Source organism: Protomyctophum parallelum (assembly GCF_964188405.1).
Source record: "Protomyctophum parallelum genome assembly, chromosome: 12".
NCBI lineage: Eukaryota > Metazoa > Chordata > Actinopteri > Myctophiformes > Myctophidae > Protomyctophum > Protomyctophum parallelum.
This window is the reverse complement of record NC_139712.1, coordinates 15723400-15742279: the sequence shown is the minus strand read 5'-3', so window position 1 is coordinate 15742279 and position 18880 is coordinate 15723400. Positions and strand designations below refer to the sequence as shown.

The 18880-nt window shown below is 45.0% G+C and overlaps 1 protein-coding gene across 1 annotated transcript in view; it reads left to right on the top strand.

Moving 5' to 3' along the window:
• Nucleotides 1–1096: 1096 nt before the first annotated feature.
• The window catches only part of bmp6 (bone morphogenetic protein 6), a 67040-nt gene continuing 49256 nt past the window's right edge, over nucleotides 1097–18880 (top strand). Inside the window, exon 1 of the mRNA XM_083777835.1 lies at nucleotides 1097–2084. Within this exon, the coding sequence (XP_083633961.1) occupies nucleotides 1643–2084 (442 nt within the window). The 5' untranslated portion in view covers nucleotides 1097–1642. The remainder of the gene's footprint in view (nucleotides 2085–18880) is intronic.

Below are 18880 nucleotides of genomic sequence, written 5' to 3'. Positions count from 1 at the left end.
ACTGAATTAGAAAAAAACAAGTCAAAACTAACTAAAACTAAACTCTAATGAAAAAAACAAAACTATTATAACCTTGATATGCAATGATGAAATTATTCAGATGTCTATCTATCTATCTGTAGGCCTACATACTGTACATACATACATACATACAAGTCATACATACATATGGTGGCTAATGAACCAAATATAAATCTCAGAAGTTGAAGCAGTTTTTAAGGACCCACTTTTAGGCCAGTGCAATAGAGCATGCTTTTTCCTTTTAAAAAAAACATTACCCATTTTAACCAAATACATACATACATACATACATAATGATCATAATAATATTTGTATACCATATGATGTTATACTGTATGTAAGTCCCATTCACCCTCTACTTATTCAATGCACAGTATAGGCTATATAATTGTAGCCTATTTAATTATATAGACAACACGTCGTCGTGTTTACAAGTGAGGACGTCATCATCCCTTAAAGCCCTCTAAAAGCTGTGTTCTTCTCAGCTTCACGTCCTGTCTGCTCCGCTTGCTGTTTTCCATTCCATCGTCAGGGGTCGTGCGTCAACTGGAGAACGGCATGCACGGCACACACTGGACATTAACGCACCGCAACACTGGCTTTCCCCAACAGTTTGAAACGGAACCCCCTCGTGCGTTTATTTTATTCCAACGTAGTTCCAAGTGTGTGCAGACGAGGTTTATTATTTTATTGCACCGTTCGCAGCCCTTCTATAAACTATATAGAAGAACTATAAACGAGTCGACTCGAGAACAATTTGATTGAGTGCTTGTTATAGAGAGGTCTGACCGTCTGTCTGTGTTAAGAGAAAGATATAGTTGATATAAATGAACACGTTCACTTCGATAGGAAGGCAGTTGTCACAGTTCGGTGAACAAAAACATATACCTACCGGTAATCATATTGATATACATTCACCTTCTGTGAGTTCTGTCTTCTGATGGAGACGGAGTTGTCTTTATCCTTATAGCTCCTCAGAGCTCCACCTCTGCCTCTATGTGCGCACTCACTGACTGACTGACTGACTGACTGGCTGGGCGGTTTCACAAACTACCTGCTAATGCCCGTTATTTAGACTCACACGCAGTGTGCGAGAGAGGACGTGCGCGGGGAAACGGCAACTGGAAAGACTCACCTTTTTCTCTCTGCAGGGTTTGGAAAATGATATATTTCGGAAAGCAAATACATCCACTAAAGTAAAATGGCTTCTTTCAGGAGAGTTGTTATTCTTTTACGGGTGAACTTGGCTTCAGACCTTTGACTGGGGTCTAATTTAGACTTGCTTCTTGGAGCTTTCAGAATAACTTTTACATGGTGGTGGTTCCATTCGAAGCAGGACGTCAGTGCGCTACGGGATCAGAATGAGAACGGTGCCAATACTATTCTACGCGTTTTGTAATGGAACGTCTATTTTAAATGGCTTGATTATTTTTTATTTGCTACGGCTGTGATAGGCATTTGCGCACCTGAATACAAATTTGTGGTCCCCCCCCCCCCCCCTCTCTTTTTTTTTCTTTTCTTTTCCACCAAACAAAACCATCGCGTCTATTTCAAATTGGATATATAGCGGACTGAAAGGGACAGTTGGTGGGAGAGAGAGAGACACTTGGGACGACACACCATGACAAGCTGCTGGTTTGCCTTCGTTGGATTGTGGTGGAGCGCTTATTGCACGTTCCTCGTCGCGGCAGGTAGCAATTATTTATTCGATGGAACAAACAACGAGGTGGTGCACCCGAGCTTCGTCCACCGGCGGCTGCGGACGCACGAGAAGCGAGAGATGCAGAAGGAGATCCTCTCCATCCTCGGACTGCCCCACAGGCCCCGGCCTCACCTATCCAGTGGAAAGTACAACTCCGCGCCGCTCTTCATGTTGGATCTGTACAACACCATATCGAACGAGGAGAAGAACGAGGTGGACGGCCTTTTGGACCAGTATCACCATCAGTCCTCCATGCTGACGACCACCCAGGGTCCCCCCATGGCGGCGGCGGCGGGGGCGACGTATCAAGAAAATGCCTTTCTGAACGACGCCGATATGGTGATGAGCTTCGTCAATTTGGGTAAGCCCCTGCATTGCAGTCAAAACGTTATTATAGCGAACTAAACCGAACAGCCGAGAGTGGTGTTTTTAAAATGAACATTTGAGACGTTTTATACACGAGATTTGATGCACTATTAAACATTTAAGCGTCGCCATGTGTGTGCGTCAACGCCGAGAAGTGAGCAGGTGTTCCGCAGCAGTTGATTACGCACCGAAGCTAGACTACTTTACGCACAAAAAGCTGCCGTACTCTAAACTGCTCTTACGCTTTTTTGGTTATTTATTTTGAGATTCGAAGCGTTTATATATATATATATATATATATATATATATATATATGATTTATATAGCTGAAGACTAAACTTATTGGTGCGTTTGGTTTCCGTGATAGATGGGCCCCCTTCGGCTCATTTCTCCGTTTGGAAATGCTGTGGTCAGAGTGTTGTTGTGCAATCTCCATGATTTATGTGCCGGGGAAGAAGGAGGGAAATGGACCTCGTATCCTCGCCGAACTATCAACAGCCACCGCAACCACCACCACCACTACCGCTGGTATTTGTATATAAAAGGCTATTTCTGGCGCTGACCTCCCGGGGGCCATACGGGCTGTGGTTTCGTGCGTAAATTGCCTTGCATTGTTTGTGTTGCCCCGCTAGATTTTCCCTAATTAGAACCGATGACGGTAAAGAGAGAGAGACACTTTAATCATAACGGGTTGGAACATAAAAGCCAGCGGCCCCCTCCTTCCATTAGCAGCTCCACTGTTTACAGAGAGACTCTAAACAGAGTGCGTGAAGATAAACAGGGCCTGCCAGAGCCAGGCGCGTTGGACGAGGCGGCTTAAAGCTAGATGGATCGTCATTCTTTCTTGGGAACTTTGGACGTTGTCATTATCCGGCCATGGGAAAGGAATAAAGTATCATTGAACAGGAATGCATTCTAAAGCTGTCTCCTTAAACCTTTTTTGAACTGCAATAGTTCCCATAGTTAGATCTACTGTATGTCATTGGTAAAATGATAGGCTAACGAGGAGCCCTCACAGCGTAGGTTTATTGATGGCAATAAATATGAATTGCATGAAATATAGATTGCCACATTCTGAGTCTTTCTTCCATAAATCCCAGCTTAATAGGCATAGCCTGCAATAATACCACAAATGAAGGAGGGGGATTTTCTTTCGGAATTGGCCCATGATACTAAGTTAGTTATAAACTTAAAGCAAATGCCCCTGTACTTATTGGTCCTCTGAGTGTTCCTGTTGCAATGCGTGATGATGAAAACCAGATAGTGGGACAGAAGAAGAAGGGGGGCCGCCGTTTCTCAAATAACCAAACGGTTTTGCTGGCTTCTGTGTGTGGGAGTGTTACAGACCGGCGGTGGTGGTGGTGTTTGTATATCTGTGGCTTTTTTTTGGTGCAATTCCTCTGCTCGTTGTCAGTCAGCGCCGTTCGCAGTCCCGCTGCTTTGTTGCACATCTGGCCGTCCACTTTGATTAATCACGTCCTGTGCATCTTCTGACGATTCCCTCAGATTTCTCTGGTGTCCAGAGGGGATTAGGTTGCCATCTCCTTCCAGTCGTACTGTTCGTACACAGAGTCCTAACTGGCCTGGAGGAGGGATGGCTTCCTCCCCAAATGTGATTGTAATTAATGTCGGACAGGCCAAGGCTCCCCATCTGCTTTGCAAATAAGGCCCTGCACGACTACCGTGTGTCATCGCCATCCGATTAGTTTTTAATGCGTCTCTCCCTCTTTCTCTCTCTGCCCCCTCTCTCCCTCTCCCCATTTCTTCGTCTCCTCCATCTCCCCCTCCTCTCTTTCTCTCCCCCGTCTCTCTCTCTCTCTCTCTCTCTCTCTCTCTCTCTCTCTCTCTCTCTCTCTCTCTGTCTGTCTGTCTCTCAATCTTTCTCTCTCTTGGAGTGGTTTGCGTTGAGTGACTTAGAAAGCTATAGAAGAAGAAAAGTCCAACAATACTTCTGGGTGGTCTTTGTTTCAAAAACTACTCCTAAAATCTGGACGTCACGTGTGGCCCAAACATGAAGTAACAAATTAAAACCGAGACAAATGTAACTAGGAACAAATGAAAGAGCCCAAACAATCCGTCTGAAAAGTTTTGGAATTCTTGGGGCAGGTTTCACTGGCACGGCACGGATCAAGGCCATAGTCGCTCATTAGACATTTCACTGAAAGGTTCTTGTTAGCACAGGACCAGACCAGACTCGATCCATTTCTGTGTGAAACTGTGAACCGCCCCGTTGGGAAGGGAAAGGAGATGACAGTAGTTTCTGCTTTAACTGAAGTGTAAGCTTGTTCACATTAGATTTGGAACCCAGATTCTACCTATTATTTACACTATAAAGACATCTCTCATCACCTCCATGTAAAAGAAGTATGATTTCAAATTGCCGCAGACCTGAACCGGTGTAACCATGGAAGACGCTGGCTATGATTTAGGCTCATGGGTCTGGGGCTGATGTCTTTCACAGCCAGCTACTGCAGCAGCGCAGATAGAGTGCTCATTTTCAGAAAGGATTCTCTTGGGAGGAGAGTGAGGGGGAGAGAGAGAGAGAGAGAGAGAGTAGGGGGGATAGATTTAGGAGCTCCTAACGCAACATCCAGTTTCAACTTGTGCTCATAGTGTGTGAATCCGATGCCTCCCCTCTCCCCATCCCTTGCCAGCATGATTTATGTGGACCTCTTCTTGTACAGCCACTCTCTCTTCCATACCTTTCATCACTGGTCCAGAATGACCCGGTTGACTCATCGGGGGAAAAGAGAAGCAAAGCAAGTGGTGGAAAAACATCACATTCACGGCCGGGGTGACCAGAAGCATATTTTTCCTAGCTACCTTTTTCATCTTCATTCCTAAAATAGCGCGTTCATCACTCCTTGCCTTTGAGGACGTTTTCCACTGAGGTCTGAGTGAGGTGACACTGTGTGTTCTGCATGACTCATGCTGTGTGACAGACTGCAGGTCCCGACTTGTCCTAATGCACTGCCAGTTGCTCCTAAAGCTACCGTAGCAGTCAATTAACTAAAGCAGACACACACACGCACATGCACGCACGCATGCACACACGCACGCACACACACACTCTTTAAGCCCTATCAACAAACACACAACACGTCGCGATGCGTTGTGTTCTGCTTATAGATTTGCTACTTTTGAAAAATCTCAAAAATGTTTGGAATATTTTGACTTTTTTGGAAAATGCAACATGGTAACTCTGTAATTTCTTGACCGTTTCGGACGCGGGAAGGCTTGCCGGAACAGGGGACCCCAACACGGTAACTCTGTCATTTATTTTATTATGACTAGGAGCGACTAGGAGAGCAACACCCCCCCCCCCCACACACACACACACACACTTTTCAATTTTCAATTCAGATTTTAATTGGAATTGTACAGTAGCTTAGTTAAGTGTCTTAATCTGCTACATCAGCTGATCTTATTATGCAAAAACTAAAACAAAACGAAAAGAAGAAATCGCACCTGTGTGAACTGAGCGGTGCAGGCTGCTCAACATCACCGCTGGCTGGCTGCCAGCGGAATTGCAGCTGTTCGTACATACAGACATACACACACGGCCAGTCATTGGAGCGGTTAGGCACCCCTCAAAAGCTAAAGGCCAGTAGAAAGGGCCATGTCAGTGAACTCACAGAGACCAAGTAAGACTTCACTGCACAGGTGTTTTCACTCTCAGAGTTAAACGAACACACAGGATTTGCAGTGTATGATGTCCAGAATAGCCATCGTGTGGGATTAGGGTCTTATTTGCTGTTCCTATCAGGTTTGGTTACTTTAGTGAAGTTATTACTATGTGGCAGCCGTAACTTAAGGATGCACAGGAATAGCGTTTGGTTTCACGGTTCACAGAACGAGAACTCCAAATGTTAGTCCTGTGTCACCCATGTTTAAATGTGATGGGTCTTTTGCCCTGCCTCTCCCGTGCCAAGACAGACAGACAGACTGACAGACTGACAGACCGACAGGTGATGAGGGGGCCTTCGTTAATCTTGTCTTGGCAGTGGTTGCTGCCATCTCTTGTTTACGCTCCCATTCATGTCTGTGTGTGTGCTGGGTGGGTGGTTGGAGAGAGGGGGAAGGTCCTATAATAATCCAGGAAAATCCGTCCTTGGCTTTTAGGGTCGAGTCTTGTTCCAACTGTGGTTTCAAATACCCTCCTCTGTTCTGTGGTTTTTGTGATTCACAGGTGAACCTGTCCCCACCCTCCTGCCATAGCCAAATCACTCTTCTTCCAAAAGAGGCGATGAGTCTATATACTACGGCTATTTAAATGCAGGTTCAATGATATGGTGTAAAATAGTTTGTATATGTCTGCCAATAAAATGTCTACTCTTAGTCTCGTCATTATTTTTATTTTTCTTCCTCCTCCACCTCTCATCCCACTTTCTGCACACTTCATTGGATTGCTATAGCTGAGCTGTCACTTAGCCCTCTTACCCAAGTCAACAGCTATCCACATCAGGCCCAACTATCCTCCCACACTAAAGGCCAATAAGTCATAAATCAAAAAGAAGGGGGTTTTCAGTAGATTAGCTGGGTCTAGACAACCCATGCCTAGCTTATACTGAAATGCAGCGCCCTTTAAAAAATGGCTGTTTTCCCTGTCTTATGATGCCCGCTGCATTTCTGAGTTCCCCTAAGCTCAAGTAAGCCACTTCTTTTGCACCAAAACATGTCCCAAAGCCCTATCATGATCAAATAATTAGTTGGGCGCGATCAAAGAGTTAATTGTTGGATGTGTGTGTGTGTGTGTGTGTGGTGGGGGCTTTGGAAAAGTCTTGCTAAACCATCATGAAATGCTTCCTGCAGAGAACCTTAAAATAAAACAATAGCACACATCACTCCACCCCAACTTAGCGAGTACAGTAAACAGTATTAGGAGGAAATGGAGCAAGGAATTCAAGATATGCTGCAATGGAATAAATCTTTGCTGAGACGTAAACTTGGCAGTTGGTACCTGTTAGCAATGGTGGGAAGAACTACATTTAACAAACTGTAAACTGTGTTTGTTTTCATGTGTTTAAAGCATCAGAAAATGCCACTGCCGCCAATGCCATACTGTAAGTTCGGCCTTGAACTCTGAATGTGGTACAGGAACGACCCAAGATATACAAATGATTCCGATTATTGAGTTACAGCATTTATAAGTGCTTCCCTTTTCTCCTGTTTGGATTGTATTGGTTGTCAAGTTCTTTGGCCAAACACTCTGCTGCCTCAAAGCAACAAACATGTTTAATGGAGGAAACATCTCTGTTTCGCAGCATTATTACTTTTCCAGTTGTGCAGTGTTTCTGTCAAAAGCACAAGGTGTCGGAGAACAACTCCATTGTCAATGTGATTCAAGTTTATTTTAGGTCTTAATATCTTATGTTGATTTGTGCGGATATAAGTGTGTTTGTTTATGTATGTGTAACTGTGAATATGATGTTTTTCTTTGTGTGTGTGTGCAGGTCTTTGTTTGTGTTACTTTATTGTCCTCAGCGAGTGAGAGAATTGCCTCCAAAAGCTGTATTTAAGTGTGTAGTGTGTACATAGACAGGGATGCACCTAAACCACAATGTGATTCTGTATGTATGTGTGTGTGTGTGTGTGTGACTGTGTGTGCATGTCTTTGTGTTACTTTATTGTCTCTGCCCGCAAGTGAGAGAATTGCCTCCAAAAGCCATTTAGGTTGTGTTCTAGCTGTGTACATACATAGACAGGGACGAAGGCATGCGTGCACTGCACACAAACACACCCACAAATGCATGCACATACAAACACATACACAGTACACACACACCGCATGGTTGACCCTGAGGCCGGGAGATAGCCGTTGTCGAGAGCATTCCATTTTCTGTCACACAACCTGCTCTTACACCCCCCACACTCCCACCCCAGCTGATGATATCAGTCCTTTGCACGATATAACTCTGCCACGATTGGCTACGGCTTATTTTTGTTTTTCATTATAATTTCCCTTTTCTCACTCCTTCCGTCCGTTCGTTCTCCCTTCCTTTCCTCCTTCCTTCCATCCTTCCTTCCTTCCTGACCGCCTCGTGCCTTCACTGGACGTATAAGTTCTATCCAGCTGGTGTGATGTCTGCAGTGTCGGGAGGGACGCAGGAGTGAGAGAGGAGATAAGAACGTGAGACATGGCACACTCCCGAAACGTTAACGATCTGCGGAGTGGTGCTGATAACCCACACGGAGCATCTTATTACAGCCCCCATTTATCACCTGCCATGCAGGCATGCAGGAATTTGTTTGCTCTGCGACGTGTTGAGGACTAGTATACGGGACAGGACAAAACCTTTAACCACTTGAACCCCATCGTCTGTATGTTTGGGTGAGCATTCGGTGAAAATGGTAGCGTGGCATTGGTTCGAGCTCCCGTTAGTTCCGACCATTACTAACACTATCCCAAACACTAACCTAACCTCACAGGAAGCCACGGGTGATTTGTAACCCGCAGCACGGGCGATTTGTGATGATTTGTAACCCGCAGCACAGGCGATTTGTGATGATTTGTAACCCGCAGCACGGGCGATTTGTGGTGATTTGTAACCCGCAGCACAGGTCGGACTAACGGGCGGTCCGACTTAAGGGCATTCCGCGTGAAAATAGCAGATCTACACTAAGCTCACAATGTGCTACGTTGCGACACCTTTTGAGCTCTTAGATCGGCTATTTTCACCGAAGATATTTAGTGTAGACCCGGAACGGGAGGGGGCCTATAGTCTACAGCCCTGTGGGACTCCGGTCAAATAAGTATATTGTGGTTTAATTAGTTAAGTTAAGTCTACAGTACTATCTCACCCTCTCTCTTTATTCTTTTTAATGTGACTCATCTACGTTTGTATGCCTTTCGCTCCGTTCTGTACGTGTTTGCTTTTACTCTCGGTCTCGTTTCCATTTCTGTCTTCTTCTGTACGGAACGGTGTTGTTGCAATCGCAGAGCTTAGCTTAGTCTTTTGCAACGCTGCTAAAAGGTTGTGGTATTAGCCTTGTGCGTTAACTCACTGTTGCTAGAATGTCAGATTGAACCTGTTGCACCTGGGCAAGAATTGCTTGATTTGATTTGAAACAAAAGTAAACTAACACGGAAAACATTTGAAGACAGAGGCAGCTAGTGTCTGACTAGGCAGTTAAATGCATGTATGTGTACGTGTGAGTGCATGTTTACATGTCCTGGTTAGTGCTCTCTCACTAATAGTGCTTGCTGTTCATTGTAAACCTGTCTGTCAGCCTTTGTCTTGCATTTTGTCTGTCCTGGAGGAGGCCTTTTAGTGGGCCCTGGAGCAGAGATCATTAACTTGGAATTAGGGTGTGTGTGTGTGTGGGGGCGCATGTCTATGTGTGAAGGAGAAAAACAAACAGGGGTTGGACAGAAGCATCGATCACAGAGTTATAAAGACAGTAGTATCATAAGTGAGGAGGTGTGTGTGTGTGTGTGTGTGTGTGTGTGTGTGTGTGTGTGTGTGTGTGTGTGTGTGTGTGTGTGTGTGTGTGTGTGTGTGTGTGTGTGTGTGTGTGTGTGTGTGTGTGTGTGTGTGTGTGTGTGTGTGCCAGCGCACGTGTGTGTATGACAAGGCATGTTTATTTCTAATCTTCAAGAAAACGAAAACTCATGCATTGGCAAACAGGAAGGCTTTTGCTTTGATTTAAGAGTACTGAGAGTTGTAGCAGGCAGGCATTTGTCTGGGAGTTTGTGCCACATATTCGGAGCATAAAAACTGAATGCTGCTTCTCCACCTTTTAGTTCTGCTTCTGGGGACAGAAAGCAGACTTGTCTGGGATTACCTGAGAGGTTTAGATGGTTCACAATGTACGTTGTGTATGTGTTATGTATGTGTTTTGGCCCTTAGCCATTCAATGCAGCTGTCTTATCGATTCTTTATAAGGAGACAAGACACTATCTATAATCTTTGATATATACTCTGGACGGTGATAGTAAGCTGACTTACTAACACTATTAATGTGGCTGTTGAAGTTAAGGTCTGAGTTTATGCCAGAGCCTGGTACGAGTTGGACCTTCTTTTCTTACCTTTTATGTAGTAATTATTTAAATTAATATGCATTATTACCTCATGGCATTGTCAAACCAACACTGGCTAACACTGCAGACTCCTCGGTCAGCAGATATTCATTTTGCACTGTCACATACAATGACTTTATCTTTTCATACCTGTAACAATGAATGCCTGTACAGTATGTGTTGATAAAAAAAGACCCCATCCATGAGTCACTTCACTGGGACCTGCATGCTCCCAGTGTACCCAGTTAACCCCATCCATTACCGTAATGGCCTCGTGGTTTGCTCTGTCAGAACAGAGCTACTGTAACTGTACTTGTGTTTAATGGAGATGACAGCAGTGGACAGGAATGACATAAATGTCACGGCAAGCATTCTTCTGTCAAGCCACCAGGACGGCCCCAGGATTTATCTCTGGCCAATAAAAAGAATGGGGGTGGGGGGGGGTGGGGGGAACGGCGACACACACCCAGATGTGGAGGGAGGGGGTGGGAGACCGAGACAAGCAACAGGCCAGCACTGATTTAGGATCCTAGGAAGGTCATAGGAAGGCTGTGTGTATGCATGCACACACGGGTGCAGTACGTTGTTCAGACTAGTCATTGGTCCGACAAACGGCAACCCACCTCATCCCCTAACCTAACCATAACTGCAAGCACGGGAGCAGACGCTAGTCCGACATGCAGATGTCGCATGTCGGACTAATGCTCTGTCGGAATTACATGCGGTCCACTGCACGCATGCGTATGTGTGTGATAGTGTGTATACTCTATTCTAACGCGGTCTGCATAGCATGCATTCATGTATGGACACTTTATGCGTGGGACATTGCAGTAAACGGGGAAACACAGCATTTGTCAATCGAGGATCTCATCTGGTTGTCCAGACTGTCTTTTGACACCGTGTCACACAGGGGAAAGTTGCAACGCCCCGCAGCGCCTCTCCTGTGTTTCTAGGGTCGGTCTGGCGCTCCAAAGAGGACGTGCCTGAAACAACAACCGCGAGAATAAGGCCCCCCTGCGTGCTCCGTCGATGCCGACAATCCCTAGCAAGAAGCCTCCCTTTAAACTAGGCTGCCACCGACAAATTTATGAGCCCTTGGCTGACCCGAGGGCTGACTTTCCAAACATGATACTAACAGGAAAACAGTTGGAGATGAGATGCAGAGATCAGGAAAGGGATCACGCAGAGAGAGGGAGAAAGGAGAGACATGATGGGATCATACTTAAAGGCCTACAAAGAGACACATCGTCCAATGAAAGAAAGCGAGAAGTAAACAGAGTGCAGATGGCAGATAGCACATAACATTCAGAGAGAGAGAGAGAACATCCTGATACAGATGTGACAGTTTACCGTTACAGTTTGGTAGGTGTTAGGATCGTGTAAGCGATTTCCACCGGAGTTGAGTTCATAGGGCTAGTTTTGGCTCACTCAAAGTCTATAGTATGTGCAGTGTTATACAACAAATGCACAACTTTTTAAGCACTTCTCTAGTAGTCATTTAAACTGTCCCGACCTGAGCTCAACTCCAGTGGAAATCCCTTACATGCTGTTAGGGGTCATATTCCACACAGAATCGGCAGTATCATACCCACAAGGCACTGTGTGAGTTGCCACAGTTGACCGGTAGACTACCTAAGTCCTAATGTTAGCCTAGAGATGGTTGCATTTAGGTGTGGTAAGGATCTGGGAGAGCTGGTTGGTCAATGAGAATGCGTGACCTCAAAACCCCAGATTCAGTAGAGAGCCATGACCGGACCACAATGCTCTCCAGCTTTGTTGTGTTTCACGTGAAAATATATAGTCATGCATAATTATGCTTTTTTGTAAATAAAAACATCAACCATAAATATTCTAAATATATGCATTTGTCAGTGCAATCTGGGTAAAGACATCCCCTAAAAACAAAGATACATCGTATGGAGACGTATCCTCAGTGATGTATCCCAAGGTCATCTGGGTTTCGGGTCTCCCAACACCAGGGCCACACAATCTGTTCCTCCTGAACTACTCTGCCGGGACTGGGAGGTACTATTCTGGTGTGTGGAAGGACTAGGCTCTGTGGGTTGACTCCCCAGATAGTATACATTGAAAATTTTGGAAATACAGTAGATTTAGAAATAGATGCTGAAAGTGTAGGTACAAAAAAGGGTTGAAAAGACTGAGGTGATAATAGGGGTAATGGACATCAGAAGGTGGATAGAAAAGTCACTAAATTGATCCTTTTCCTTTGCCAAAAAAATGAAACACAAAGGATGCTATAAACTTATCACTAAGAGGTTTTTGAGTAAACCTGTCTGTCTGTCTGTCTGTCTGTCTGTCTGTCTGTCTGTCTGTCTGTCTGTCTGTCTGTCTGTCTGTCTGTCTGTCTGTCTGTCTGTCTGTCGCTCTATGGATACTGTGAAATGGCTGTTTGTTTACTTGAATTGTGGATGTTCAGATGCCTGATACTGTGATACATAAACACTCGTTTCGTCATATTTGGAATAGAAGGTTGTGTTTATATGTAAATATATACATCTATACTGCACTATACACAGAGTCACCCGCACACAATGATTCTCTCGTTCTTTCTCACAGACTCAAATGTTTAGAAGAGGCACAATTCATCTCGCTCTCTCTCTCTCTCTCTCCCTCCTGCTCCCCCCCCCCCCCCTCTCTCTCTCCCTCTGTCTCTCACACACTGTTTAAGTTTAAGCCTACTTGTCTTTTGTATTGTTCATACTCTCCTAATTTATGTGAGCTTATAGATTGGCTATTTTCACAGCGTGACATCATCATATAAATCAGGCTTCAGACTGCCCCAATATACTGTGATATATATGTATATATATATATCCCTCTCGTGATGGTCTGAGATTTTTTCCCCATCATCCATGAAATGAATGAACGAGGCAGGTGGGATTTACTTTCTTTGGGGTCTTTTGAGGTCTTTTGTACCCCTCGCGTATACCTTTTACCATAGGTTTCAGATGGACCTCTTTATTGTAGGCCAATCTAATCACAGGGATCTAAAGTCTAAAACACATTTGACACACAAGAAGAAGCACAAGAGATTTGGCGTTAACGGTGCAGCGGTTGGCGAAATGACCTCAGGCGGACATGGAGACAGACCCTCCTATAGACAGACAGCTATAGACAGTCTCCTGCAGAGCCACGCTGTGAAAATGAAAAGAAAAAAAAGATCCACATGAGAACAACTTGGCTCCAATGTTGATCTCGAACTTCATGTGGCCAGCTGTGATATCAGTCATCCATGACATATCACATTGATGTTTGAACTCCAAATCCTGGCGAGGTTTCCTCCCCGATTAGAGCCCCCTTTGAAATTGATGTTAAATATTTCGAAACGTATGAAACATATGTTTTATACGTTACACTGTACGAGCGATGTGCTCGAGAAATCTGGCCCTGCTCGGTACAGCGGTTTGCTGGATCAGCCCCAGACTACACAGACCGTAGACGGCCCCTAGACTCGGCCGCAGAGCCGCGCTAGTAAAATAAATCGCAGCACTAGCGACCTCTACTGGTCGGGTGGGTCGACCCCTGCTATCTGTTCAACTGGTGGGGTTAATCTGAGTGGAGATAGCATGAGTCCCTGCAGGCATGTGTTGTGCCATCCCAGTGAATTTCCTTGCTGTCGTGTTTAAGGTGGGAAACCCTTTTGGTGTTAGCATTACGTTATGCTTTAGCTATTTAAAAATAGCAGACCTACAAGCTCATACGAGCTTGTAGGTCTGCTATTTTTGAAAAATCGAAGAACGACTGACATAGAAACATAGCTTTTTCAGAAAACTGTCTGGATGTAGAAGACATTTTTAGAATCTGATCTCAGGTCAGAATGGCTTAAAGAAGTGGCTGGCGGCTCCATGTGTATTGGAGGAGACATGTGGTTGTCTACACCCTCCTCAGACCAACAGTGGGAGTTGGCAGTGACAGGCCGAGGGACCGCAGCACAGATGGGGAACTAACATCGACCAAATTGGGAGAAGTTTTGGTCGAAAAAAGAAACATCCGCTCTTGATTTCGAAAGGGTATATATTGTGACTGGCAGTTTCCACTGCATTGCATGGTCATGGATGACTTGGAGAAAAGGGAATACGGACTCTTTAGATTCGACCACAACAATATCATGTCGATGTCGCAGACAGACAGGTGTATTATTGGAAACATTACTTAATGATTTAGTTTTTATATTCCTTCTGGATGGCCAGCTCACCTGCTTTCTTCATATGCCTGTGTGTGTGTGTGTGTGTGTGTGTGTGTGTGTGTGTGTGTGTGTGTGTGTGTGTGTGTGTGTGTGTGTGTGTGTGTGTCTGTGTGTGCCATGCGTGCGCGCATGCGTGTGTGTAAATTGTAAAACAAGCGGTAGGACTTACATGTATAAGTCAGCTCAGGGGAAAACGTGGAAGCCAAGCTTGGCTGATTTATCAGCGGATCGTATGCTCGGATCCTAAGCCGCTGAAATGCATTGTGGTCAACGCAGACTTTCCAAAGGGAATAGCACTGAGACTCAACTCTCTCTGTGGCCTAGCCCTAGAGAGAGAGAGAGAGAGAGAGAGAGAGAGAGAGAGAGAGAGAGAGAGAGAGAGAGAGAGAGAGAGAGAGAGAGAGAGAGAGAGAGACAGTGAGAAAGATGGAGGAAGAAAAATGCACAGGGAAAGAGAGAGAGGGAAAGAGCAAGTGGAAGCATTATGCAAGTATTGCTCAGCGCGAGAAAGAGGGAGAGATTGAATGAGACGTTGCAGGAAAAGCAAATGGAGAGAGGAAGGGGTGCATTATAGAAAGAGGGATTGTGTGAGATAGACAGGATATAGTTGTAAAGAGACAAAATAGAGAGCCCTAAACAACACACACACACACACACACACACACACACACACACACACACACACACACACACACACACACACACCTCGTGGCCGTGGAATGCAAAGTCAAGCCACCAATATTTTGACTCTCCTTTGGAAACAGCTGCGTTTCCCTTTTTCAAAGATATTTTTTCCTTATTTATCAGATCCCTCAGGAGAGATCCATCTCCCTGCTCTGACATTAGCTTCCTCCTTTAAATCTGTAGGCCGCTGGCCTGGCCTAGACACACACGCATACGCACGCAGATGTAGTACTCACATGCACGCGTACTTCACACGTGCACGCACGCATGCACGCACACACACAAAATAATATATACATTACACATACACACACACGCACCTGCTGCGCTGCCTGGCAGCAGACGTACGCAGCAGATCACTATAGCAGACCTCCCAGCTGCCGTCTCATCATAGAGACACGCACACACACACACACACACACACACACACACACACACACACACACACACACACACACACCTGGATGAATGCATGCCTATACTTAAATGATGCACAGTGCTGCACTTGTAGAATGGCACATACTGTACGTGCATACTGTATAGGAGTCCAGTGTACAGTACAGTGCACCTGTTAGGATGTACACACACATGCACACTTTAAATGGCATTCCACAAAGCCTGGCAGGCCAATAAAACGACTTCCCTCGACCAGCATCCCGGTGCGTAATTTAGAGTGGCTTGGCGAAAGTCTCTAACCCTGTTAGAGATGTTAAGCTTGTGTACAATGTTTTGTTTTGTTTCAAAAATGGACTCCGGAAAAAACCACGAGAGTCCATCTCTGTTTACGGAGTATTTACTCAGTGCTAAACAGCGTCCAGTCTCCCAATAGCCGCCAGGGGAGCCGTTTTTAAAGAGGGGTCTGGGGCTGGTCTTGACCCAAGAGGAGAGCTGTAGCCTTCAACGCCCGTATAAATCGTGGAGGAAATGGGGCCGAACATCAAGGACGCCGGGAAAAGAAGCATAACAAAAAAGTGACTGTTTCTTCCCGAGCGATCAGACGGCCTAAATGCTGTGGTCATTGATTTTTATTACAAATATTGACATTAATGGCATCTTAGAAAACAATTACTGGACACTAACTGCTCTGTTTGGGGATTTTCATCCGTCCGGGCAAGTCATAAATAAAGAAAAATCACTGCAAACTTAGAACGTGATCCCGACATGTTTTATGTGTTTAGAAATGTCTTTTTGTGTCTATTTGAAGTTTCTAGGTTTTGGTTTGTGGGATTTTGTTGTAAATTATGACTATCCATAAATATTACATGGACCTGGTTGGACATGGTTGTTTCGCTGTCGGTCGGCCACCCAGCTGGTTTTGTCCCCTGTATCGTATAGCAACTGAAGGATAGCAAACTCTGAGAACAAGGCCTCCAGTAAACAATGTATTGATGAGTGTGCTATTGTCAGATTAATGATCCTTGCTTTGGAATTGTTGTTGTTAGCTGTATACATTGAACAGCCAAGTATTTGGTGGTGTCACTCATTTTGTTTATGACTCGAGTGTTTAGCAGGGTTTATTTTCTTGTTCATGTCTATACTGAAACAAGCTAGTAATTTCCCCTTCAAAATGGGTCTGAGATGTTAGTGAGAGAACGCAATGCACACGGCCAAACCCCTTCCCACTTATCCTTTTGTGGACTCTGTTTATCCAAATTCGAAAGACCAAATAAATTATCACATCAAACTGCCCATGGAGTGGAACCCTTTGACCCTAATAGTGCTCGCTCTGGTGGAAGGCAACTCTTTCACTTTTTTTCTATCACCTGGCGCCCGCTGGTCCGGGCGCATGCCACATATATTGTCCTGACAGTGCGTCGCATGGTCCCGTTCTTGATGACCTTTGCTGCATGTCTCTTCTCTCTCTCCCTTTTTCCTGTCAGTCTTCACTTGATACTATCAATAAAGGCCATGTACGGTGTACCGTATATCGATTTGAAAATATTTTTTGCACTGACTGTGGAAATTTATTTTCACTGTAATTTTAAAGTCATTTTGACAACTAAAAATATATTTTCTCACTCCAAATGTTTTTATTTCCTTTACAGGTTTTTTGCACATTCTTTATACACTTCTATTCTGCATGGGACTGCCTGTTGTGACAGCTGCTCGGCCGTACAATTATATTTTTACTAACATCTCCATGTGTCAAGAAGGTTGCTGTTTATTTTCCAGCTCATTTAGGCCTCCATTTCATGGAATTTCCATTAAAACAAAAAATAAATGGTGCTGTACTTTGTTGACAGGTCATTGGCTCAAAATGGTGTCCAATGACACGAATATTAGCATTTCTCAGGGCTGTAGGAGGAATTGCAACAGACCGTTAATATCGAGGAGTGTTTTCTCTGAGGTCTCAGAGAGCTTAAAATGTCCAAGCAGACACGCATTTATTATGATTCATGATTATGAATGCATATATACAGACAAACTAAATGCAGTAATATCTGAGTATCATGGCCATGACCTTTTCAGGTCATGGCCTGACCTGAAAAGTGGAAAAGACGGCAGTTAAATTGATGAAATGCAAATTATTTAGAGACCCATATATGTTGTGGATACATGCACCTTACATGTACGCCCCAAAATACATACCACACCCAGCATCGCTTCTGTCCACCCATCATTGTCACCACGCACACACACACGCACACATGCACACGCATGCACGCACGCACACACTCATACACACACTAGTTAACCCACACACAATGCTCCAGCCTTCAGGCACAGTAACTCCTCAGAGGAGAGCTTGTGTGGGTCCTTTCCTAAGCCCTGTCCGGGAGCCGCGTTGAAGAGCTGGAATGAAATCTGTCAATGACACACAGTCCGGTATGTGTGTGTGTGTGTGTGTGTGTGTGTGTGTGTGTGTGTGTGTGTGTGTGTGTGTGTGTGTGTGTGTGTGTGTGTGTGTGTGGATCATCGTCCAGCTCTCAGGACACACAGTCCGGTATGTGTGTGGATCACCGTCCAGCTCTCAGGACGCTGAGTCTGCAAGGAGACACAGCAAAGACTTCATGACTGCTGACATTCAGCTGTCAGCCCATCGATGGGAAGTCATGATAGCTCTCCTGTCTGTGTAACCTGTGTGTGAAATGTGAATGCGCGCGTATATTTGTGTTCGCCCGTGTGTGTGCGCAGGCACGTTATCTTGTGTGTGTGTGTGTGTGTGTGTGTGTGTGTGGGCTGCACAATAGCTCGTTTTAGCATTGTCATCGGAATGTGCACATACAGTACAGTGCAATAGTGACATTGCAAAGGATGAACTGTAGCTGAGGGAAATGAATCCAGTCAGTCACAAGTATGTACTAAAACACTTTTACTTCTTTGATCTAGCAAGGTTCGCCTTGCATTCATTGCACATCTGTGTTCACAAAGGTGTCATGATGATCCAATCAGAGTATATGGAAGAACTGCCATATTTCACCGTATACAATCATCATAAACATTGCGTGAGTGCTATAAATTGATAGCTTATAGTGTGTGTGTGCGTATGCGTGTGCGTGTGCGTGTGTGTGTGTGTGTTGTGGTTCCATCCAAGATTTGAGGTTCAGCAGGAGTCATGCTTGGGATGTCTGTCTGTTAGCGGAGGCCGGACAGACAAGCAATTATAGCAAATTATCCACCTACATTCTGAGCTAGATACACATGCACGCACAGTTGCACACACATACAGACACACACAGACACACACACACACACACACGCACACACACACGTGCGTGCGGGTGTGTGTGGATGGATCGTTCCTCTTGCTCAGGATCGTACAAAGACAAAAAGAGATGTGTCCAGATTCCATTTTATCTTCTGGACTCTGGAGGATGGAATGCTCTCAGTGCTGACAGACCTGCAAGTGTGTGTGTGTGTGTGTGTGTGTGTGTGTGTG